Source organism: Diabrotica undecimpunctata, chromosome 6 (genome assembly GCF_040954645.1).
Source record: "Diabrotica undecimpunctata isolate CICGRU chromosome 6, icDiaUnde3, whole genome shotgun sequence".
Taxonomy (NCBI): domain Eukaryota; kingdom Metazoa; phylum Arthropoda; class Insecta; order Coleoptera; family Chrysomelidae; genus Diabrotica; species Diabrotica undecimpunctata.
This window is the reverse complement of record NC_092808.1, coordinates 47,340,293-47,366,731: the sequence shown is the minus strand read 5'-3', so window position 1 is coordinate 47,366,731 and position 26,439 is coordinate 47,340,293. Positions and strand designations below refer to the sequence as shown.

General features: G+C 33.3%; 1 protein-coding gene across 1 annotated transcript in view; it reads right to left on the bottom strand.

Moving 5' to 3' along the window:
* The window catches only part of LOC140444330 (protein turtle homolog B-like), a 984,236-nt gene that overhangs the window by 107,673 nt on the left and 850,124 nt on the right, over positions 1-26,439 (bottom strand). Inside the window, exon 9 of the mRNA XM_072536081.1 lies at positions 11,825-11,984. Within this exon, the coding sequence (XP_072392182.1) occupies positions 11,825-11,984 (160 nt within the window). The remainder of the gene's footprint in view (positions 1-11,824; positions 11,985-26,439) is intronic.

Here is a 26,439-nt window from a genome sequence, read left to right as displayed (position 1 = left end):
CATCATAAAAAAATTTCGGTGACCAACCAAACCCCCCCCCCCCAGAAGCAAATTATAGATGCGCTACTGATTCCAGTGCATGTTCAAGTACGGTAATGAACAACTTTGGTGACATAGTATCTTCCTGTCAAACGCCTCTCCTGATATAAATCATATTTACAGTTGTTATAGCATTACTAAATATATTTTCTGTGATGTTTGTGTAAAAGTGCGGGTAGTTTGATAGCATTAAACAATTAATGGGAGTCTACAAACGTTAGAACTAGGGATCTATTGTGTTATATTATCTTCAAAAAGAGAAGAGATAACCCAGAAGAACAGCTAACAGTGCAAGACAGGCCCAGCGAATAGCAAAACGGAGCTAAATACTCAGGAGTCACAATGGATCAAGGTCCAACATTCACACCACATGTTAACGCGACAGCCAAGAAAACAGCAACAACCCGAACCGCAACAAGAGAACTCACAGGAGATGAAGCATATTAGCTATGAAAACAAAATTAAGACTAATGAACAGGGGAACTTGCATGGGGGACACACAAGTTATGACAATAAAAAGAAGATTTAAGCAGCACAACTGCCTTAGAGGAGGAAAAAGCCAGATCAAAATTCGCTCGTGAACTAGAAGACCACCCAAACCGAATCTTGTAAGAAATAATAAGGTATGGTGTGTACCATAGATGAAAACAAAAAAGACCCAAACAGCAGATATTAGCAAACATAATAAATTCTAGATAATCGTAGCTTTATCAAAAGAACAGCTCAGAATGCGCTCACCTTTGACATCGTAGTATATTTACTAATGTTGATTTTATATGTTTCAGACAGCCTCAAAAAAATCTACAAAAAACACAAAAAACGGCTTCGGCCACCAAAAAAATTATTAAATTAATAAAACACCAACAAAAGAGACAAGTCACAAAAAAATACTAACAAAACTCAAAAAACGCGCAAAAGGGGTTAACATCCTCGAGCGCAGAGTCACCGAACTGGGGTAGCTCAGAGAGGTAACGAGAGATAGTGGGAACGGAGCGCCTTACTTTTGTCGGAGTCCTTGTACCTAGGACTTCCGCATGATAAGCACTTTGCTGATAAGAGAACCTCTACAGCGCATCATAGTGCTAGCGGGGGGAAGTGGATGATCTGGAGCATTGGGGCGGAATGGAGTGATTCCTGTTTACACGAATTAATCCTCCTCAGGCTGGGTTAAACACTACTGCTTGCTTATATCTTTTAAGGAATATTTTAATACAATTAAATTTCAGCATAATTTCTTATATCTTTTGCTCTCTCCTTTCTCGATGAATATTTGCATTATTGCGTTTAAACGTCCATATGAAATTTAATTTTGTGTAATAACTACTTGTGTTACTCTTTTTTTTGCAACAATTTTTTTAACTTTCTGTTTTATCCTGCATTGTGTTATCTAAATAGTTGTACGTCGTTTGTAATTTTTTTATTAGCTATAAATTGCACATACATTTAAACTTCTTATGTCTTCGTATAATTGTTATAATTAAATTTACTTCCAAGACATGTTCCATTTCATCTTGTTTAACTCACAGCTAAAAGACAATTTGTCGAAGCAAAAACTGACTACAAAATGTTACATCGTATCAGAACTATGGAACCGAAACTAATAATCAAACGGTGGTTGTTCCATTTTACAAACTAGGAAGCTGATCTTTATAGTCTGGTAAAATTAGACAAAATGCTAAACATGATTTAGTTTTTAAATCTAACTATGGATTAAATGAGTAAACAAAAAATCATCTGAAACTAAGAAAATATCCATTATTACATTAATATATTTTGTCGTGTGGTATCTTTTTATTGTGTGCATAGGTACAAATATTTTTGATACAGAATATAACGACTACAGTAAGTTACTATTTGATTACCTTTGCACTAATGAACTTGATTTGCTGATGAACAGGGATAATAATCCCGCCTTCAGGACATTAAGAGGAGAATCACTGACCGACCTAAATCTATGTTCTATGGAAATGGGGGACATAACATTTAACTGGTATGTGCTAGATGCGTTGTTCTTATCGAATGTTGTATACATATGATTTGAGATAAACTCAAAGCAGAACCAAGGTTTATATAGACCCTAAGGTGACCAATTGGGAATATTATAAAACGGATCTTAAAACAAGAGTATAAAATTATTCTAAAAGGCCAAAAACAACGTTTAGGTTGAGCTGGCAGTAAATTGGTTGCACCATGCAATAGTCGTCTCATATGAGAAAAACGGCACGTTTAAAGAAAATTGCCGATACAGACAAGCAGCTTGATGAAATAAGAAGTTTTTTATTTCTTTTGTGAAACCAGACAGCTCTTAAATAGGGCAAAGAAATCAGGTGATTCGGAAGCATCTAAGATGAAATAGAAAATACAATCTTATCCGCTAAGGAAAGGTCCTGGAAAGAATTATATGAAAACATTGAATGTGTCTCTGAAAGTACCAGGGTTAACAGAATCCCCAAAAGATTAATAAACTAAAAACATTAATAAACCCAAGTCAGTTACATTGCCCAATCGAAAGTATACGGAAACAGAGAAGCAGACTGTAAAGAACCTTTTAAGCATTCACTTTCGAGAGTCGATGCAATTGGCTAGTGATTATAATTATTAACCAAACTTTAGCCCAAACCAGAAGTGACTGACTGACCTCTGAAGTGATATATGGTTCTCATAAAGTCAGATGAGCTATTGAAACTTTTAAACATAAAAAAGGACTGAAAATAATTAAGGGTCCCTGATCGCAATATTTACAGCTAGCCATACTCTGGAATACATTTCCAAAGCTTGGAGGAGAAAAACGAAGGTGGTGTTCATTTATAAACCAGGAACAACAGATTACACCATAGCAAAATTATACCTAACTTCATTCATATTAAAAAGCATGAAAAAAATCCTAAATAAATACATCAAGAAAAACAATCTTAATAAAACCCACTGCACCAGTATCTGATATGATCGAATCAAGTAAGAAAATCAAGTGAAGCCACCCTGCACAATCTGGTGTCGGAACTCGAAAGGAGTTTACACCAGTAAGAAGTTGCTCTTGTTACATTTGTATAAATATAAAGTGCATTTAATAATATCTCCATCTAGACAATGCACAGTGCACTAGTAAGGAAAAAAATCAACAACACAACATACAAGTCGGTTATTCACATGCTTCAGAGCCAAATAATATCTACAGATACGTATAAAGGTATCCCAGAATCCCGATAGAAACCTATAGAAGAATACGTAATGAAACAAAGCAGTTGGCAAGAAGAACAAAAAATGAACACTGGGAACAGTTTAAAAAAGGATGGAAAGCGACTTCTATGGTACCCAAAAACAAATTTGGAGATTCACAAGAAACCAACGGAAAGAAATGGCAGAAAAAAATAGCCATAAATTCACTCAATAATAAAAAGTCACCAGGATCGGAATAACCAACGAACTTCTAAAATACGGAAGAGAAAGTATAACCCTAGAGATGACCAAACTTATACAAAAACTAATATTGCACTGAAATACCAGACGCATAGAGAATAATAATACCAATGTTTAAGAAAGGAGAAAAAGAAGACCCCAACAATTATAGAGATATAAATCTACTGAACACCACACTTACCACAAAAGTTCTAACCAACAAAATCAATAAAACAACAACTTTATCAGGTGAACAACAAGGATTCAGATCCGGAAGATCCTACGTAGACACCGTATTTGTACTAAGACAAAAGGCCATCGAGTACAATAAACCAGCATATCTATGTTTTATAGACCTGACAAAGGCTTTCGATCGCATCCAAGTCGAAGACGTCTTACACCTACTGTACATCTATTTCCATAATCGAATACAGGCAAAGATAAATGGAAAATAACACAGCGTATACCAGTACAAAGCGGAGTCAGACAGGGTGACTCGTTAAGCCCACTTCTCTTTAATATAATAATGGACGAAATATTACAAGCAGTACATAAAGGTCATGGGTACAAAATAGGGAACAAAGAAATCCAAATATTATGTTATGTAGACGACGCCGCATTAATCGCCGAGACAGAAGACAAGCTCCAAACACATCTTCAATACAACATCCAAGAAAATATGCTAATATCTACATACCCACTACGATGTAAAATCGAAATTGATGGGAAAATAATAAAGTAGAAAGCAAGGTTTAGATATCTGGGAATAGGTATAAAAAGTCAAATGTATCTTCTTCTTCTTAACATGCCATACACCAAAGTGCGTAGGCGACTATCTCATTACTAGAATTCTGTTCTTGGCGGCGTGACATAGCTCGCCTGTATTGTGTATTCCTGTCCATTCTTTAATATTCCTTAACCAGGATAATTGTTTGCGGCCGGCTCCTCTCCTACCTCCGATCTTCCCTTGTAGGATTAACTTGGTAGTTCATATTTTGATCCTCTCAATATGTGCCCAAGGTAACCAATCTTGAGTTTTTTAATTGATTCAAAGAGTTCTCTTTCCACGCCGGCTCTCTTAAGGACGTCATCGTTTCGAACTCTATCCACCCAAGGTATGCGCATCATTCTTCTCAATGACCACATTTCAAATGCTTCAAGTTTGTTGATAGATGTTTTTTTCAAAGTCCACGTTTCCATGCCATAAAGAAAGATAGACCATATGTAGCACTTCACCATTCTGTAGCGTATTTCGAAATTTAGGTTTTGATTACATAGGAGCGGTCTGAATTTCACAAAAGCTTGTCTTGCCATTTGTATTCGGGTTTTTATCTCTTGTTGTGGATCCGATTGGTCATTGATTGTGGTGCCAAGGTATTTAAAAGTTTTCACGCGTTTTATGCGATCGTCACCTATGCATATTATCGGGTTTTCTGGAGGGTTTCTGCTAATGACCATATATTTCGTTTTCAAAATGTTGATTTTGAGGCCATATTTTTTACCTATGCTATTTACCCTATCAAGTAATAACTGCTGATCTTCCAAATTATCAGTGATAATCACTGTGTCGTCCGCATAGCGTAGGTTGCTAATTGGTATGCCGTTCACCTTAATGCCTAATTCCGTGTCTTCTAATGCTTCCGCAGATATATTTTCAACATATAAATTAAAAAGCAACGGAGAGTAAATGTATAACAACATCTAAATACCCACTACGATGTAAAATCGAAATTGATGGGAAAATAATAAAGCAAAAAGCAAGGTTAAGATATCTGGGAATAGATATAACTATTTACGGATATGTTGAAGAAGAAGTACGACAACAAAGCTTAAAAACAAGTAAAGCGGCAGGATCTCTTAATGACACAATCTGGAAGAACAAACACCTAAGACAAGATACAAAAACAAGGATCTATAAAGCAGCAGTTCAACCTATATTAAAATACACAGCAGAGACAAGACCTGACACATCTAAAACGAGACGACTACTAGAACCAACAGAGATGAAAATACTCCGACGAATATCAGGGAATAGTCTGTTGGGTAGGTTCTTCTTCTTAAAGTGCCTATCCGTTCCGAATGTTGGCGATCATCACGGCTATCTTTACTTTATTTATTGCAGCGCGGAACAGTTCAGTGGTAGTCGTGTTATACCACTTTCGTAAATTTTGAAGCCAGGAAATGCGTCTTCTTCCCGGTCCTCTCTTACCATTTACTTTCCCTTGGAGAATCAGCTGGAGAAGGCCGTAACGTTCTTGATTTCTCATTACATGTCCTAGATATTCCAACTTTTTAGTTTTGACGGTCATGAGAATTTCACATTCTTTCCCCATTCTATGCAGGACCTCCACATTAGTAACTCTGTCAACCCAGGATATACGTAAGATGCGCCTATAACACCACATTTCGAAAGCTTCGAGCCGATTCATAGATGCAACAGTCAGTGTCCATGCTTCCATTCCGTAGAGCAGAACTGTGAATATGTAGCAGTTCAATAGACGGCATTTTGTTTTTAATGATATGTCTCGACTGTTGAAAATGGTTCTCATTCTAACGAATGCTGCTTTTGCTTTTATTATTCGCTGTTTAATTTCTGTTGAGTGGTCCCATTGGCTATTTAAATTGGTGCCTTGGGTAAATAAGTTGGGTAGGTGGAGAAGCGAAAACATAAGAAGAACATGCAATATAGAAGACAAATGGATAAGTGCCAAAACGGTAACAGAAGTGGAACAAACACATTAGTAGAATAGCAGAGGATAGGATAGTACGAATAGCATGAGACACGTCACCAAATGGACGAAGAAGTATTGGCAGACCAAGAAAAAGATGTTGCGACAATTTAAACAATTTAGGAGGCTAATATTGAAGAAGAAACAGGGTTTAAAGCCTACATACAAGAACGAAGAAGAAGAAGAAGACATATAAAGGTGTCATAAACCTAAAGACATCTAACGGGTGCCTCAAGAGAGTGCATTGTCACCAACACTATCTATGAAATATAGCCGTTATTGAATCTATGCAATGAAAAACTGGGAATTCGTATTCTCTCTCCTTTTACATGAAGTTAAAGCCTGGACAATTACGGACGCAACTGAAAAAAGATTTGCCAGCTTTGAGATGTGGTGTTATCGAAAAATGCGGAAAATTTCATGGACACAACACGTAACAAACGCACAAACATTAAAAAAGATGAGAAAAGGAAAAGAAATACTTAACACTATAAAAGATAAAAAAATGAGCACTAAAGTGGAAGGAAAAAGAGGACCAGGGAGACGAGGCACGTCTTGGTTGAAAAAATTGAAGAAATGGAGCTGAAAATCAGCCAAAGAGCTCTTCAGAACAGCTGCACACAGAGTAAATTGGGCCGTGAGGATCTCCAATGTCCTTGAATGATAAAGCATATAAAGAAGAAGATGATATGATTCATGTGTTTAGAATCCAAGGAATCTGAGTCCAGGATTTCGCAGACGATATAATAATAGTGGCTAAAGGAAAATTTCCCAGTAAAGTTGCGGATCAGATGCGATATGCCATTCTTTACGTAGAGGCTTGGTTTCTGAAAGAGAACTTTTCTGTGAACCCTTCTAAAATTAAATTAGTAGACTTCTCTGATAGGAAGAAGCATATTCGACTGAGTGAGCTGAAACTATTTAAGGAGGAACTAGAAAAAACCAATAAGGTCAAGCATCGAAGGGTAATCCTGGATTCCAAACTCAGCTGGAGCACTCATATAAACAATTCTTCTTCGGGAACTGCAAAAAAGTTGTAGATAAAACATGGGTATTAAAACCAAAGGTAATCTGTTGCTTATTCATATCAGTCATACGACCGACAGTTACTTATACTTTGGTGAAAAAAGACGGCTTTGCAATCTTGTGTGAGCTCTGAAAGAAAAGAGGCTACAAAAAACGAGGTTCAGAAGTGGCTGATAAGAACTATTAAAAGAAATGAAGAGCCATTCAATGACAAATCCAGACCAGATATTGATAAAAAACTCTTGGACAATTTGATGAATCTTAAGAGATTAAAACGGTCACCGAAATTGTGACTGGATATTGTCATTTAAAAAAACACCTATACAAACTTTCTATTGCGCCATTGCAATGTGCTAAGTGATGTAAGGCAGGAATTGAACTATGTCTAGTTCTACTATGTCACAGGTCTACTATGAATTGAACCAGAAGACATTAAGGAAACTGTTGGCCTTCATTAAGGCCACATAACTCATTAGTGATTAACGGAAAAAACAAGGTATAATACAAAGGTCTTACCATCATGTGCTAGAGATTAACTAATTTCGCCTAAACTAAGAAGAACATACAAATAAAGATAGACATAAAATAAAGATAGAAATAGCAAAAGCAACTTTTCTGAAGATAAAGACTTTGCTACGTGACTGCAGCTTCAGAATAACCACATGGTTCAGATTTTTGAAACGCTACATGAACTGACTCTGTCTTGTCTACACTAGATGCTTTGATTATGAAATTCGGTACAATAAACCTCGAGACATTTGAAATGTGGATATTTCGACGTATCCTTACAATATTCTGGATGGAACACGTCATAAATAACCAAGTTTTTGGAAGAATAATGGACTCAATTCATATATAATGTTAAAAACGGCAACAGGTATATAATTGGTCCAATTTCTGATAGAAACAAATAAAATTTGTATCTGAAAAAGAAGTGCTTAATGTTGAATTTTTATGCCCTTAACTGAAACTCGGTGAGAAACAATTAAAGAACATATTTCGCTATATTCCAACAGAGTAGAGAGTCATAATAGAAAATATTTTAATGCAAATAGGGAAAAGACGGGTAAAATGGATCCCTTAGGTAAATCGTTCCCCCAATATATTTCTCATAATTTTCATAAAACCGCCTTTTAGTTTTCTTTATTATATTCAGTACTGCTAGTGCAACTTATATACGAAGCTGTGAAAATGTTCGAAGTATTATAGGCTAGTTTTAATAAAGCGTATAAAAACACATGCAATATTGTCGGTAGATTTTTTTAATGTAGTCTAAAAAGGCATTTTTTCTGTTTATTTCATATATGTTGGAATTTCTCTAATTATCAGAAGTCACTCATGTAATTTAGTTTTTATATTTAATCAGATTTTGAGGTAAAATAGGTCTATTTACCCTTGCTTAACCTACCAAATAAAGTTTTGAGTTGTACGGGAATATCTTTTATCATAATCAAATGTAGGTATATCATCTTTACAGAAATAATGGTTACTGCTCTTAAGTACTTAAAAAAAAAGCCAAAAATTACAATGATTTGGTAAGTAAACTAAATGAAGACTACATTATTCGTAAGGGAGATGTCAAAATATTATCGGTACTTTCTTTTAGGCAACAGATTATTTGAAAAGCCTTAGTCGATTCACTATAATATTGCCCAAAGAATTGGAGGCTTCTGAAAATAAAAAATCAGCTGGAACGGATTAATTTAAAGATTTTCTAAACAGACATTCAGAGATTTCTGGTAGAACTTCTGAGGCTACCCCAGCCACCAGAGCGAGAGGCTTTAATTTTTTTCTTCTTACATTAAATACAAAATAAAAATAACATAAATCCTATGAAAATATATAATATGGATGAGTCTGTCCGAGTGGTGTCCAGACAGTCCCTAGCAAGGTGCCCAAAATTTTAGCACATAAAGGGCAGAAACAGGTTGATTTCTTAACAAGCGCTGAAAGGAGATACAATGTCACCATTGTTCTCTGTGTAAATGCTGCGAGTTAATTCGAGTTAATTCATTCAAGGCGTCCTATATGAAATACAAACTAATCTGGATACATAAAATCTGACACCTTCATTCTGTTCATAAATCGTTTTCAACAATATACACCGTGCTCAGTTGAAGATAGGGTCCTAATGACGTATTTTAATGAGGAAGTTATTTTATGGCTTGAAACAAACCCTGGAAGAGTCATAATTCTGTACAATATAGTTGTTTGGACAAACGGATTGAACAGCTGTCACACTTAACAACGGACTCAGTAAATTCGAGACAATATGCATCTATCTTTGTAATCCGAACATATTCCCAGATTATTTAAACGATTGTGTAAAACTGATCGACCTATAGTGGAAAATGAAATCGTTGATCCTATTCATGAACAAAGGACTGTTTCTCCATACAGAGATACTTCTTCGCTTCCAAGTTCTTTACCTATAAGAAAAAGAAAAATACAAAGAGATACCTCTTCGCTTCCAAGTTCTTTACTTATAAGGAAAAGAAAAAATCGTAATATATCCTCATCAGATGAGTGGGAGAAATAGGAAGTAAATGGACGATCTTTGGATAATATCTTTTTGGAAACAGTCCAAGGGAACTATCAGAAAATAAACCTTTATCCACTGCACCTTCAAATCTGGAAGTCGTTGTTTTAAACGATAAAGTTGACATTACAAGCTTTGCAATTGGTAAATCAAAATCAATTTCAGAAGTTAACACTTCAGAACAGAAAGATGGCGTTAAAAGGTATAAAATTCCATCATATTGTGTAGAAAGACCCTTAAGTAACTCCATATGCTATATCTATACTACCTTAGGTCCATCCTTTGACAAGTAGTTCAACACATGCTAAAGGATAAACTTGATCAAAGGAACAAGGTTTTCACCTCCACACCAACTTAACTTTTAATAAAAGAAAAGCAAAAAACCCCAAAGTCAACTTCAAACTTCAACAAGTTGAAAGAAAATAAAAGATTTAATGATGATCACGACGACACTGCCACCTGCATATTTTGCTCGGATCGGAATTATTCAGTACATCGCAGGCGAAAAAGGTTTGGATTAAGTGCACCTTGTGCAATAAATGCTTACGGCTGTAACTGGATAACAGAAATTGCAGAGAAGTATGTATATTTGCGAATTTTGTAAATAGCAATGTTTTATTAGTTTTTCTGTACAAAAGAACTGTAAGGGTCATTTTACCTTATGGGCGGGATCATTTAACTCTATCCATGGTGTAAAACGATCCCTTTAGAGCTTTTTAAAAATATTGTTATTTATCTTTTAATTGCATATTTAAATATATATTTTTTCCAGAAATATGTTCTGCTATACCCCTCTTATTGTTTGATTAAATTTTACTTAATTATTTCGTTTTTTGTTATTTTTAGCCTAAAAAAATGTTACAGTGACCATTTTGGCTCACTCTCCCCTATCGGTTAACCTAAAAAAGGATATAAAGCGATAGGTAAAGATTTTAAAACTAAGAATAATGTTGGAGATAATATGCTAACTAGAATTAGATATGGAGATTGCTAACACATTCTTTGAAAAGAAAAAAATAATTGATATTTTATTAAATGAAAAATTTGACGCAGAAAAGAAAATTAACGTATACAGTAATACAAATGATGATCAAAATCGCAAACGAGGAAGTTGGTCAAGCATTACAAACAATAAAAAGTAACGCAGTTATTCAGAATGCTTTCTCCAATATATATTTTTGAAATTCTCTGTCACTCAAATTCAATTTTAGACATTCTAGACTAAGTTCATGGTTCATTAATAAATGCTGTAATAAGTTTGTTTTGTATCTATAAAAATCAGCGAACTTTAAATTTTCAGTAGTTCTTTTTCTCTTGTAGGTGCGATAAAACTAAAAAATCCTTGTGTATGAAAAAACCTTGTGAATACCACTGAATTTTTAACTTTTACGATTCGTATTGCAAATTTGACGTTTGTATGACGCGACGGTAGAATGACATTATTAAAACGTAGGCGCAAAATTTCGGGCCAATGCTTTTTAAATGCATTCATTTTTTTCAAATCCTGAGAAAACTAATAAGTATTTTTGAAAAATTTAAACGCATAATAAAAAATTACATTATTATCGAGAGCTGAAAACGTCTATAATGTTTATTTTAGTAAGTTACAGGGGTGAAAAAAAGAGAAAATTAAGTGTGATTAATTTAAAATATCTCATTCAAAAGAAACTGTTTACTCTAAGAGATTTTCGGACCTCAGTAATAATCTAATTTTTCATTCTGCGTTTAAATTTTTTAAAAATATTTATTGGTTTTCTCAGGATTCGAAAAAAATAAATGCATTTAAAAAGACTTGGCCCAAAATGTTGCGCCTACACTCTTAATACATATGTTATTCTTATATTAATTTTGTACAAACTTTTTTTAAATTGAATCATAAACGTAAATTCTTTAATGTCCTGCTTAATACCGTGTTAGCTAATCAATACGCAAGAAGTTCTTTAAAACAGAATAAGAAATACATTCTTTAATAAATTATAATGTTTAGATCTATACTAAAAGTTAACACAAGACATTTAAAGTTTAGAGATATATTTTAAAACTAACATCTATTTGAACTGTACTACAAAGAAGGAAAACTACTTAGTGCACTTACATTTAACGTCAAGTTGTACTGGATTGCTTTCCCCATCGCCTTCTTGATTGTGGCCGACACAAGTGTAAAGCCCTGTTCGGGCCCTTGTAATAGATTGCAATACCAAACTTTGGTTACTTACTATCGTGTTGCTTTGGATATTGTTATAAAGCTGTTTGCCCTGGAAAATGGATCCATAGTTACACAGAGCATTTAAGGTTGTGATATATTTTTCAATCAAACATATTTTTCATAAAATAAATTAAATCAACTACATTTCTATAAAAATTTAATTAAAGTAATATTAATAAAACGCAAGTTTTAAACAATAAGTGTTTTATTATATGAGATATTTTAATTATATAATTTGAATTAGAGAACAGGAAGCAGATGAATAAGCAGGTTTACGAACAGATAGATCAACAAAAGACAAAAATTGTACGGAATCAACAAATACACGTGCTGTTCGTTGACTTTATAAAAGCGTATGGTAAAACTTTGGCTAATAAAACAGATTAATATTAGAACGTTAAGTATCAATACCACCTACTTCGGCAGGTACACCTCGGTGTTCAGCTCTTGCGAGTATATACTTTACGGCTGAATACTGTTCTTCTCTATGACTAAATAGCGCTCACACAAAAAATATAGCTACCCAGCTTAATACCACCATGCATCTAATATTTGAAACGATTAAGTCTATACCAACAGAATATGGCTGCTACTGCTGAGCTACATGCCTGCTCCTGATCTCAGGCGCCAACATGCTTTGCTCAGAGAGTTCCAAAAATACTTAATCCGCAATTTCCAATACACAAAGACATCGCTAACTAGAGCCCAACTCACATCGCTTGCGCTGTAGAAATCGCCAACTAGAGATGCAACAAACTCGAAATCCAAATGATACTTCAGTTAAAGAATATGCACCACAAAAACTCCACCAAGTTTTACCTTATCCGAAAATCATGGTCAACTCTCAACAGAATACGAACGAAACACTGAGTTTTCGTAAACCCCATTCACAAATGAAATATCTCTACTGAATGCGACTGTGGTTCCGAGAGATAGAAGACGATCAAGCATATGATTGCCGAATGCCGATTTTGAGTTTGCATCGACTCAATACGGAACATACTGGGTGTAGAAGTTCTCATACTTGACACAGCACGTCCCAGTGGCTAATAGGGAACATCCTATAAGGATGTAGGACCCAGGAGAGGTACGAATAAGATGAAATTAAATACACCCGTGGGTCAATTGAGAATATATCATTAACTGTAAATTTGTTGATCAAACATGACATACACCCACACATACACATACACACACACACACACACACACACCTATACACGTTTCGCAATATTTGTGGCATCACATACTATATCCTCAATTGTGGCAAATCGGTGTAAACATACCATGATACTGGCACCCGTCGTGCAGAGTGTTTATAGATAGGAATTGCTTTGATACACTCCATGGTTCTAATATTATCGACGAATATAATTGTGGCACCGGATTCCACAATTATTTTGTCATCAGAAACTGTGTGCAAAAGATGCCACAAATATATCCGTAACACATTTTCTGTGTTTGGGGGTTCCATAAGTATTGCTGTATATACAGTGTGTTTGAAAGCCATGTTGCCATATTTGTTATAGGAATAAGTTGGTTCTTTACCTTTTCTGTGATATGGATACTCTGTTGGCTACTATTATATTTTTTTATTTAGTGTACGATAGTGTTATAATATTTTAGAATTAAATATAAGAAAACTAAAAACGTCTTCGACTATAGTTACTATAAAGATCTTCGAAATGCAGTTACTAACGCAGTCCATCTGGAGAAGAATGGTTACTTAAATTATCGGTCTGCTTCTTTGATTAAAAAAGATCTTTGGAAAGCTATGAGGTTATTCAAAATTGTAAATAAACCAGATATAGAGATCCCTCATGAGCTTAAAGATCCTGTATCTATAAATAATTATTTTACATCTGTCTTTAGCCCTGTAAATTGTTGTCCTGAGACAACCCAATGGTATCAGTCAAATATTTTCAACCCAGATATTGTTTTCTCGTTTAAAATGGCCACTATTGATGAAGTTAACTTCGGAAGCTGTTGGATATGGATGTGATAATATTTCTGCAAAGATGCTACAACTCTCCCTTTCTATTACTGCTCCTTATATTACGCACATTATAAATTGTTCTTTGGGGGTTGGTTATTTTCCGGACACTTGGAAATACGCTTTAGTAAAACCACTGCCCAAATTAAATAAACCTGAATTACTTAATGATCTTCGCCCAAAATAAGCATTTTACCGGGACTGTCAAAAATTTTAGAAAAGGTTATCTATAAACAGATATACGATTATATTTTTAGAAATAATGTAGTTACGTATATACAATCAGGATTTAGAAAAGAGTTTAGTACAACGAATCTGCTTCTTGACTTAACAGATAATATACTTCGATCATTTGATGCAGGAAAAGCAACCTCAGTCATCGTGCTTGATTTTTCTAAAGCCTTCGACACTATTGATCACGCTCTTCTGTGTGCTAAATTGAAATATTTTGGATTTAATGATACCTCCTTACAGTTTTTCAAATTTTATTTGGTAAATCGTTATCAAAAGTCATAATCGATAATAATTCATCAGAATTTGCATCTGTCAATTCAGAGGTGCCTCAAGGTTCGGTTCTTGGTCCTCTTCTTTTTTAAATATATATATTTCCGATCTGTATAAATCTTTAAATAATCTGAAATTGCACTCTTTTTTAGATGACACACAACTGTATTTCTCTTTTGAACCTAACACTGTTCAGGATAACTTAAAACTAATTATAAAAAATGAACCTCTAAAAAATGTTAATAGTTGTAAAAACTTAGGAGTCATATATGACTGTACGCTACGTTTTCAAGAGCATGTCACCCTTTTAGTAAAAAAATGCTATTTAGTTATGCGTCAACTGTATAGAAGTACAGGCATTTTAAACTTTAAATTGCGTAAGTTACTTTGTGCAACTATCGTAATGTCAATTCTTAATTATGGGCTCTTGATATTTTACCCTTGCTTAGATCAGGTTACGAAATTAAAGTTTGAAAAAAATTCAAAATAATTGTTGCAGATTTGTCTTTGGCATAAGAAAATATGATCGTATATCATGCAAAATAAAAGAACTTCAATGGTTAACCATAGATAATTTATACAAATATCACCTCGCCTCATTGATATATCGAATTATTTCGTCGTCAAATCCTATTTATTTAAAGAACAAATTAGTATTTCGTGGAGACGCTCATAATCTGGATCTGAGATATCCTCATAGTCTTATGCTGCCAAGATATAGACTAGCTATTTTCCAGCGATCGTTTACTTACAACGCTGTTTTAGTGTTTAATAGTTTAACAAAAAATTTAAGAGGTAAATCTCTTGATTTCATGAAGCGGCATTATAAGAAATTTTTACCTACAATCGCAGTAACGTTATTATTATTATATAGTATATTGTTGTCGTTATTGTTACCATTAGAATTTTTTTTGTTTTTATTTATCATTCATATCATTTATCACATAACATTACAAATTATTTTCTTTATCTTATCTTTCTAGTAGCCACATGACTATTTCTATCATTTCAATATTATATTATCATTTATGTCAATTTATAAATCATTGTTTTTTCATGTTCTACTTATTTCAAACTGACTTTGTAAACTTGAGGTTAAGTGGAGTAGCTCTAGCTAGACTTCGCCTCATGTATCTCGTGTTTGTAAATTTTTACAGACTAAATAAAGGCAATTTATTATTATTATTACTATTATATATAATAAAATATAATATATGTGGATCCCCCTGTATAATAGAATAGAGTTATTTCTGTCCTTTAAAAAAAAAAATATTAAAAACGATGACACCCGTCGACTTTTAATACATATAAATGTGTGCCTTTTAAGGAAAAATTTAAATGTACAGGATAATTCACGCATGCCTAGCATACTGCATAAGTTTTATTTTTAATAGACTTCCCTGTATATTTTTTATTTTTAAAAGCTGCTTAATAACCTGATCTCGACAAACTATATCTTGTATTATGTAGGGTCTATTATGAATAATACAGGGTGGAATTTTAAAATTATACAGTGTGTAAACCACTCATGGAATACAATTGTTTGCGTCCTTATTTTAGAAAATTATAAAAAACCGCCTCACCTGTTACTTTTAAATTCAAATGTGCTCTTTGAACATGAATTTAAATGTACAAGATGATTCATGAGGGCAGAAGATTCAAGGACACAAACAATTTTATTCCATAAGTGGTTTCCACACTGTTTAATTTCAACATATTAACTACCCTTTAATACTCATAATAGACTCTACATGACATAGTTGGTTGAGATCGGGTTATTAAGGAGCTTTTAAGAATAGTAAAATATACAGGAAGTTCCATTAAAAGTAAAGCTTTTAGACTATGGTTGGCTTGCCTGAGTCACCTTGTCCAGTATATTTAAAAAGCGCATATTTATATTCGACGTGCTTCAGCATTTTTTATAGGACCATTAAGCTTGCGGGGGCACATAAGCTAAATCCGATTTAACCTTTGCAATATTTTTTCACCGATTTTTCACTAATTTTTGACCACCAAACCACCCTTAAGTGGAGTAATTCTGCTGCCTTAAAGTTCAAGCTAGCAGAATTCAAACAAAAAACTTTTTGTCTATGACATTTTTTTTTACACATTTTTCACTAATTAATTACTACCATCATAATTTTTCACCACCGAACCACCCTTAAGGGGAGCGATTCTCCTGGCATACGGTTCAAACTGGCAGAATTTAAAAAAATATATTTTTGTCTATGCCATATTTTTTCACCCATTTATAAATTATAACTTTTAAATAAAATAAAAAGTGTTCTGTTCTGCTCCCCTAAACTAATCTTGGAACGTCTGAGGTGAATAGGGCATGTAATGCGGATGGAACAAAATGACCCAGCTAGAAAACGCTCCTTGATAGACCCATTGGTCAGAGAAGAAGAGGAAGACCTAGAACAAGGTTCCTTGATAACATCGATAAAGACATGAAAAATATGGGAATACGTGCTTGGCGGAGAGAGAAAGGCGAGGGTTGGGGACGACTGGAGAGAAATTCTTGAGGAGGCTAGGACCCACGTAAGGTTGTAAAGACGGAATGATGATAAACCAATCTTATTTGAAAACGTTACTGCTATAGTTTATTTTTATGAACAAGAGAGTAATTAGCATAATTTTAACTGGTAGCTCCGACCACTCCATGGGCGTGCTCAAGATTAATTGAAAAATTACTTTGAATAATTGTAAAAAATAAATGAATTATTTCAGTGTTATAAAGTGTTATGTGTATGTAAACAAAAGTGACCTCTTTTATCACACACTATATTAGAACTGACTGGCCTACATTAAAAAGGGTTTTAAAAAATTCACATTTTTTTTAATTTTTAAAAATTACAAAAGAGAAAAAGAGTTTTTAAAACCGTCTAAGGTATGTTAAATAGATGAATAAAAATATTAATATAAAACTTACAGCTACTTGTTACAAATCCAAATCAGATTCAGAAGATGAACTTTCAGAACCAAGATTTATAATAACTGGCTCGATCATTTTATCAGTAATATTGTCCAGCTTCCACATTTTTTCCTCTTCTTTAATAGTGTGATTTACTGCCTTTTCCCAGTTTTCAGGTTTTACATTATTTACGGCCTCCAAAAACAACTGTTTAACATCATGAATTTTAAAAGTGGTATTTTTTTGTTGAAACTTCACTCTTTATCTGTGCCCATACCAGTTCAATCGGGTTTAATTCACAATGATATGGTGGGGATCTAAGTACTGTCATTCCACGATTTTTGGCAATTTCATCAATTTCGTATTTTTTAAATTTTTCTTTATGAAGGGCACACAACGAATAAAGTTCCTTTCTTATAGATCCGGGATGGTACGTAATATTTTTTGAACTCAGCCAATTCTGCAAGTCTTTTTTTAACCACTTGGTTGTGGGCAGTCCTTCTATAAGTCTGGAGTGATAACTTGCATTATCCATTACTATCACACAGTTCTTAGGAAGAAGATCTATCATTTGTTCGAACCATTCTTGAAAGACATCAGCGTTCATGTCTTCATGGTAGTCACCGGTACGAGTTGATTCAAAACTTAATAAACCACCTTCAACAAAACCGTCTGAACTGCCAATGTGTACTATTATCAGCCTGCGTCCCTTTCCTGATGGTGGGTTTAAACCAGTAGATAAGTTATTTACAAAAACGTGCCTTTGACTTGTAACAGTTTCATCCTGCCAAAATTTATTTGGTGTATGACCCTCGTTGATCCATGTTTCATCAAGATAAAATATTTTTCTTTTTTGGTTTCTCATTTCCTTTATGGTTCTTAGAAAATGTCTTCCCCATATGACAATATCGCTTCTTTCTAATAAAATAGACTTTCTGGGATTCTTTTTCCAGCGGAAGCCTATTTCTTTTAAAAGTTTCCATAACGTACTTCGACTTATTTCTGGGTAATCCTTATCATTTTGAACTGAGACAAGAACTTTATCCAATGTTGGAAATTCTTGTCTAAAGAAGAATTCATGCACTTTCCGTCGAAGTCCTTCTTTAAAATGATATTCTATTTGAAATTTTGGTTTCCCTGGAGCATTACGTGGCATTTGAAAACTACCACATTTCTCTTCTTTAATAACTCTGTAAATCGTAGATTTCCCAACACCAAGTGTACTGCTAACTAACTCAACGGTCTCATCAACACTTTCACATAAACGTTTGTCTGTAAATGATTTAAAACAATTAAATATTAATGTTTTTTCATTAACTGTTAAAGGACCAATTTTTCGGCGTTTACACGGCACTTCCAAATTTTCCATAACACTAGTATACACAATAAACTGCACCTTGCAACTGAAGTACCTACTTTTAGTGAACTGTTAAGAATTTTGAATACGCCACTTGGACCTTCCTATATACAAAATGGAAAAACCCACTATCACATTTTCTGTGGAATAAGTTTAGAAGGTAATTATCTAGTCAATTACTGTCGTAGTTTCCTGGAATTAAAGAATTAAATGTTTGATTGTTGAAACCCTTACTTCGTGGAATGCACTCATTTCAGATAAAATAAAACGTTTTATTTTATCTAAAGAATTAAACTTTATTTTGCAAATAGGCAAAGAATTAAACTTTATTTTGCAAATAGATAAAATAAAACGTTTTATTTTATCTAAAGAATTAAATTTTATTTTGCAAATAAGTAGGTACTTATTAAACTTTTATTGGTTATATATAACCAATAAAATAAACATCTTACATTTCTTGCAAATTCGTTAGTACCTGTTAACCTCCATCACTCCGACACTGGCAACCTTATTTAGGGATTAATAACCCTCACAACTATTGTATTCTATTCTGCTCCAACCTTTATACCTGGTGGTCATACTCAATTTAAAATTGTTTTTCTATATACTTCTGTAAACTTGTTGACAAATATCTGTTTTTCATTGAGTCACCCGTATCAACAGTTTAGGGATTTGCATACATAATTTATTGTTTTATTACTCTCTCATACATAAAAATACACTATAGCTTAATATCCGAGCCAGTGGAATTGGAAAAAAAAATATTTTTGAAATGCCACAGTGTTCTGCTAGGATTTTACAAATTCATTACCACCCTAGTAATTATTCACCCCTCAATTTACTCCTATCGGAAGTCAATAATTCTGCTACGTTAAAATTTAAGGAGAAAAAATATTCTTTAAAATTTCACCGCCCTGTACTTATAACTGAAATAAAACAGTAGTGTTCTGCTGTTAAGTTTTTACTAAACTTTGACCATCCTAATCATTTTCCCCCCTAAATCAATCTTATTTAGTAAAGTTCTTACTAGCTTAATATTCGAGACAGCGAAATTTAAAAAAATAGTTTTAAAATACCATCATGTTCTAATAGGTTTTTGTGAATTTATTACCACCCTAGTAATTTTTCACCCCTTAACTAACCCATTAATACCCCAATACTCTGTTAATTTTTACCTATATCCAACTGACAATAAATATAATATCGACATAAAATTAAATAATATAAATATATTTAAATTTTTGAAATGCAGCTAATATACAGCTATTTTACTACTCAAATAATCTAAACTAGCTGTTCTGTCCAACTTGTAATTTCCGTCTTATTTGAATATTCTTAAAATATTTATCTGCTAAAATGTTTTCCAAGTAATATAAACTCTTTATGTTATACAACTAACCTAAACAGTATATTTAATACCTTTATTATTTAAATAATAATAAAATATTTAATACCTAAGCTTTTTTCCAAATTTTCAGGTACCTATCCGGTATCTTTTAACAATAGGTGTGCAAGGTGTCTCGATCCGCCTTTACAATTAGCTAATTAAAGTAATGGATGTAATAAAATTATTGGAATTTGAATATTTCTTACCTGCTAAGTATTATGTTAAATATAACAATTCCATTGTACCTATTTACTAAAACTCAACTTGATTTCAGTTATTTTATATTCATAAAAGGGTACTCACGACGCGAATCCGAGTAACTTTTTTAAAACAGTTAAAATTTATAATTTTTGTAACAAAGTATTTTCATATTTTCAATATTTAGACAATTCTATATTTAAAATATTCAATATATTTAAACATTTAAAAAGTATATATTATTTAGCCCCGAGTAACATTTGAGAATGCTTTTTAATTTAAGTAGTCGAGAAAAAAATGACTAGTCTGTTAAAAATATAGTAAAACACAAAAAATATAGTAAATGTGTGGCTGATAGAATTTTTGTGGTTGGTTAACATTTAGTAAAAACGTGTAGTTGGTTAACATTTACTAAAAACAGATCAGTTTCTTATTTTGAATAAAGTGCAGTATAATTACAAAAAAATTCTACCCCTTTAATTTTAACGTACCAGAATTATTGACTCCTCACTAGGGTTAGTCTTGGGATAAAAAATTACTAAAGTACTAATAAATTCGTAAAAACCTAGCAGAATACTGTGATATTTCAAAATTTTCTTTTTTAATTCACTGCCTCGAATATTAAGCTAGCGGAAACGTTTCCAAATAAGATTGATTTAGGGGTGGAAAATTATCAGGGTGGTCAAGGTTTAGTAAAAACTTAAAACACTTTTTCATTTCAGTTATAAGTGGAAGACGGTGAAATTGCAAAAGAAGATTTTTTCACTTTAATATTATCCCAACAGAATTATTGAGTTCCCATAAGGGGTAGTTGAGAAGTGATAAATTACTAGGGTGGCAATAAATTCATAAAAATCTAGCAGGACACTGTGGTATTTCAAAAATATATTTTTTTTAATTTCGCTGGCTCGAATATTAAGTTTGCGGGAACTTTTCCGAATAAGATTGGTTTAGAGGTGGAAAATTCTCAAAGTGGTCAGAGTTTAGTAAAAACATAACATAATACTTTTTTATTTCAGTAGAAGTAGAAGATGGTGACATTGTAAAAAAGATTTTTTCACTTTAAATTTTAACCAGAGTTATTGACATTTTATAAGGTCTACTGAACATAAATTGCCTTATAACACGATAACGATTTATTTTTTTATTTATTTATTGTATGTTATTATCATTTTTTCTTTAAACGTCGATTTCGAACGTCGAAAAATTGTTTGTTGACGAACATTGACAGATCCTGAGCATTGTTTTTAAATGGAATGTTCCATACTTTATTACATAATTGGATAGGTTCTTCTGAGAGAAGAAGATTGATACAATTACTATAGCGTTATCAAATCATATTAGAAAATTGGGGAAGAAAAATCCGGCCTACAATGGGACTCGAACCCACACCTTTTTGTCTGGCATACACAGCCTGATTTTTGTCTTTGAATTTCAAAATATCATTTGATACTAATCTCCATCAGATCAGAAAGTAAACAATAAATGCTATAGTGTTTTGATAATTGGTTGTTGAGTTAAAAAACGGCATATTGTATAAAAACGCTCAAATTTGACAGCCGTCATTTTTGTGGCAACGCTTTGATTTGTGTTTTAAGTTATTATATAAACCTCTAAAAAGAGGGTATCATATAATCTCCCATTATTTTTAAAAAAAGATCCAAGATTAGCATTTTGAAATACTTATTTGCAATAACTGAGGGAGATGGTTGAAAAGCATTTTATATCATTTGACTCTAAAATTATAGTTTTCTAAGATTTAAAAAAAATTCTTCAATTAAAAATAAAATAGTTTTCATATGTCCGAAAATGTATAGTGAGGACTCTACCAACAATAATTCCAAAAGTTTTTCTCCAGGCTGGTCGGAAGCAATTCTTGTGATAAGTCTTTTATTGGAAAGTTCATGCAGCTGCTATTTCAACTCCAATTTTAAATTGTCTTAGACTTAATAAAAATTTTAACTTGAATAACTGACAACAGACCCTTTAATTTGATCTAAAATTTAAGGCATAGTATTTCAGTTTTCTTTATACTTAAAAGTTTATTTTTCACATAACTATTCGCAACTGGGTCATATGCACCAAATTTCAATTTAATGGTTTCGTAGATTCGAAATACATTTTGTGTAACAGAGTCAGACGGACGGATGAATAGACGACCAATTTTATATTTTTTTTATACGGGTCTACAGAACTCTTAAAGTGTAATTTTCATAAGTCAAACTTACATAATTTGCATGAAAAGTAGGTGTGAAAAGTTATACGAATGGCCACATCACATCACTGAATATAGAAAACTTTATTTTAATTAGTATCTGATACCCAATCTAACTATAATGTTTGGAGAAATAATACGCTTTTTTTTAAAGTTAGTATTCCTTTAATCTTTCCATAAATTAATATTCTATTACTTCTGGTCAACATCGCCATCGCGTATAAGAAAATTGTTGCACTTTTGTGGCACCTTTCACACACTTACACGTTTTATTCCCAAAATCGAAATAAAAATCATTTTATTTCAACTGAAATGGGCAACACCGCAAGGCCATCTCAGAGGGCGCCACTTTACGACCACGCCCACGATGCCACAATTACGTGTGTAAATTCAATCTGCCTCAACCTGATTTCTGGCAACATACGCAGAATCGGCGTAATACAATTTTTATTTAAGCTCTATTCGATCCTATGTAGTAAAAACAATATCTATTAAAAGCACGTGAGAAAAAAGAGTATTTAAAGTTATTTAGACAGTAAATACTACTAAAACAAAGAAAATGTTGGGGAATGAAATTGTGGTAACGTGTGTAAGTTACCACAATTTACGAAGTTACCATAATACAGGAATATGTTTACACACGTTACCACAAATATCGGTGCACACACACACACACACACACACACACACACACACACACACACACACACACACACACACACACACACACACACACAAATAAACATACACATATTATGCAGATTTACACCATACTCAATCTAAAAATCACCAGACAGTCTTATCACAACTAACTCATATGATACCATTTATCACGCGACTACTGCGCTCCTTAATCCCAAAATGTAATAATAAATGTATTAGTATAAGGGAAAAAAGTATTGCCTAAGCGATGCCCCAGAGAGCTAGCGAGCCGTGGGAGATTACAGCCTTGGCACGGTATCGACGCACTACTGTGGTATGGAAGCATTTCCTCCCAATTCGTAGAAAAAAATGGACACAAGACAAGCAGAGATGGACCAGAAGAGGAGTCAAAAATAAGTAATTTTTCTGAATCTATAAATAAAAATATAGAGGAAACAAGGTCGAGGACTTTATATCTATCCAAAATCGTTCTCAATAATCTCAATCAGGGTTTTATGGGCAAACTTTCAGCACTGTAAGGCAGCTTCCACAGAACACACTCTTGCTAAGGGAAGGTTTAATCTTGCCTTCATACAAAATCTTTGAGTATGTCAGAGCCCAATAAAAGGTTCATCGGGTATTGGCAAAGAGGTTGTATTTACCAGATCTATTGAGGACTTTCATATTATGCAGTTCTAGACCGTAATACGACCAGTCTGGAACTAATGATTTCAAAAAACAAAGAAAAAAAATCACCAAAAATACAAATAACGACTGGATTAAAAATGTCTACTTTCTTTCCAACACAAGATATACCCTCTTTTTATTTTCTTCTTCTTTTTAATCTGCTTATTTTAGGAAAATGTCTTGTTTTTTCAAAGTTGTAGCCCAGTTTTTTCGATGTTTACGATTTCCTTTACAATATTTGTAAGTCTATTATTATCCATTCTATCAACGTGGCCTCTCCAGTCTCCATGAAAATTTTCTGACATTACACCTTTTTATAATGTCTTGGATACTACAAGGGGTCTTGACAGGGGTCCACTCTATCTCTTCGTGTTTTGCCAGGAATTCATCATAGGGTGCTTAGTACTGGTTGTTTCTGCTCGTGTGTCTTTGGCGTAAGGCATAATAGGTTTTCACAGGATTTATATATTCGTGTTTTGCTGTCGACGCTTATATATTTGTTGTTTCATATTATATCCTGATATCATAGCCGCTGATATCGCTTGTGTTTTTATTCTTTGTTTTCGATTTCTATTGCTTGTAATATTAGGGCTTCGATATTTGAAGGACAAGACTTGTTCCACATTGCTAATTCACGTCTTTTGGATTATCTTAATATTGTCATAGACTGCATTTCTGGACAGAGATGATCATATTTAATTCTTTTTTAAACTTGTTTAGTAGTATCTGTAGATTGTCTACACCTTCAGATATTATTACCGGATCATCAACATATCAAATTATTTTATATACATAGTATATTGCCATTATATAACCTTTTCTCGCGGTTTTCACTTCTTTGATGCTATGATCCATAAGGACGTTAAAGAGGGTTGGGTTTAGAATATCCCCTTACCTAATTTCTCTAGTATTTTGTGACGTATCTAGATAGAGAAATTATTGTTGGCTCGAATGAAAGTGCTGCTCCGGATATTCAATTGTCATATAAATTCAATTATTTTTTGGTTTAAATTCCTTTCCTTTAATAGCTTCAGAATATCGTCAAGCCTTATCCTATCGAAGGTTCACGTAAGGTCAATGAAGCACATGAAGATAACTTTACTATATTCAATAGCTTTTTCGGCTGTTTGTCTGATTGCACCTATGGTGGATCTATTATCTTGGAACCCTTGCTTTTCTTCATTGATGTCACTCTAGGACACTTCTTCTGTCAAGGTTTTTGTAAATAGCTTTGAGGCTATGCTTAATAAGCTGATCCTTCTATAATTTTGTGGGTCTGTTTTCCCTTTTTTTAGAGACTGGGATATACTTTGTTTTCACTGTTTTGGCACCTTTCTCATTTTATATAATCTTGTTTAACATATTTTGTATTCCATTCCATTTGGACTTGCCACATGGCAAGCTATATCGGCTAAAGCAAGTTAGGACCTACGTTATCATGCATTAAAATAAAGTCGGGGGCAATATTGTACGTAGTAGACACCAAATGTTTATTAAAGACATGGTAAACATAACTTTAAGCTTCAATGTTTTTTGGTCAAGTATAAGTTTTATTTGATAGATGTGAAAAGAAAGAAAAAGAAATGCGTGAAGAAAACTGCAAGTTACATGGGAAGGAAAGGTCGTAGCATACAGACAAATCTAAATACCTTGGAGTTACGTTATATAGATCTTAAAAATTTGAGTACACTTGTGATAACATAATACAAAAAGTCACCACCAGAAATGCCCTACTAAGAAAACTGCCTGAAAGTAGTTGGGGCACAAGATGAGAGTAAGAGCACGGGCAATGTGTTTTTCAGTAGGAGAATATGCATGTCAAGTGTAAAATCGATCAGTCCACGTAAAACATGTTGATGTGGCCTTAAATGAGACGTGTAGGATAGTAACCGGATTTATGAAGTCTATCTCACTCAACCTCCCCCATAGGGCGGCATGTTTCTTATTACACAAAGAACGCAGCGCTGTTGCTGAATATTTAGAGAAATGCAAACAATCCTTTTATTAACAAAATATGGAGCATCTTCTGTCATACCCAATATTTCCCTTACCATGGATTGTTAACCATCTATGATCGGTCGGCGATACAACAATCGACGTGGCTCATTACCGGGCCAAGACTCTCAACTAGAATTAGATGAAAGTCTGGACATAAAACAATAAAAGTAAAGTAGAGAGACGTATTAATTATCCAAACGATATTGACTTAAACTATCACAAATTGGCCACCAAATCAATCGATTTTCCGAATGAAAACATGTAGGCTTCGTATAACCAGACCTTCATGAAAACAAAGTCGATGACACAATGGGGTAAACGAAAGGTGGATGCATCAGTAAAAAGCGTTGTTCCAAAATGATGAATTTGACAATTAAAGTAATTTTTATAAACCTCAGTCGCGTTGTTTTGTGATCGATTGTTAGAAAATCTTTTCGTACATATATTCATGCAGTCCCTTCCTACTTTTTGTCAATCACCTTTAATGGTGGGATTATTTTTTGTTTATAATTGAAATTTATAAAAGAAGGTAGGAATTATAATAAGCTTCATTTGATGGTTTGCAACATTCTCTTTGTTTAATTATAATTTTGTAAAATGGCAAGGAAAT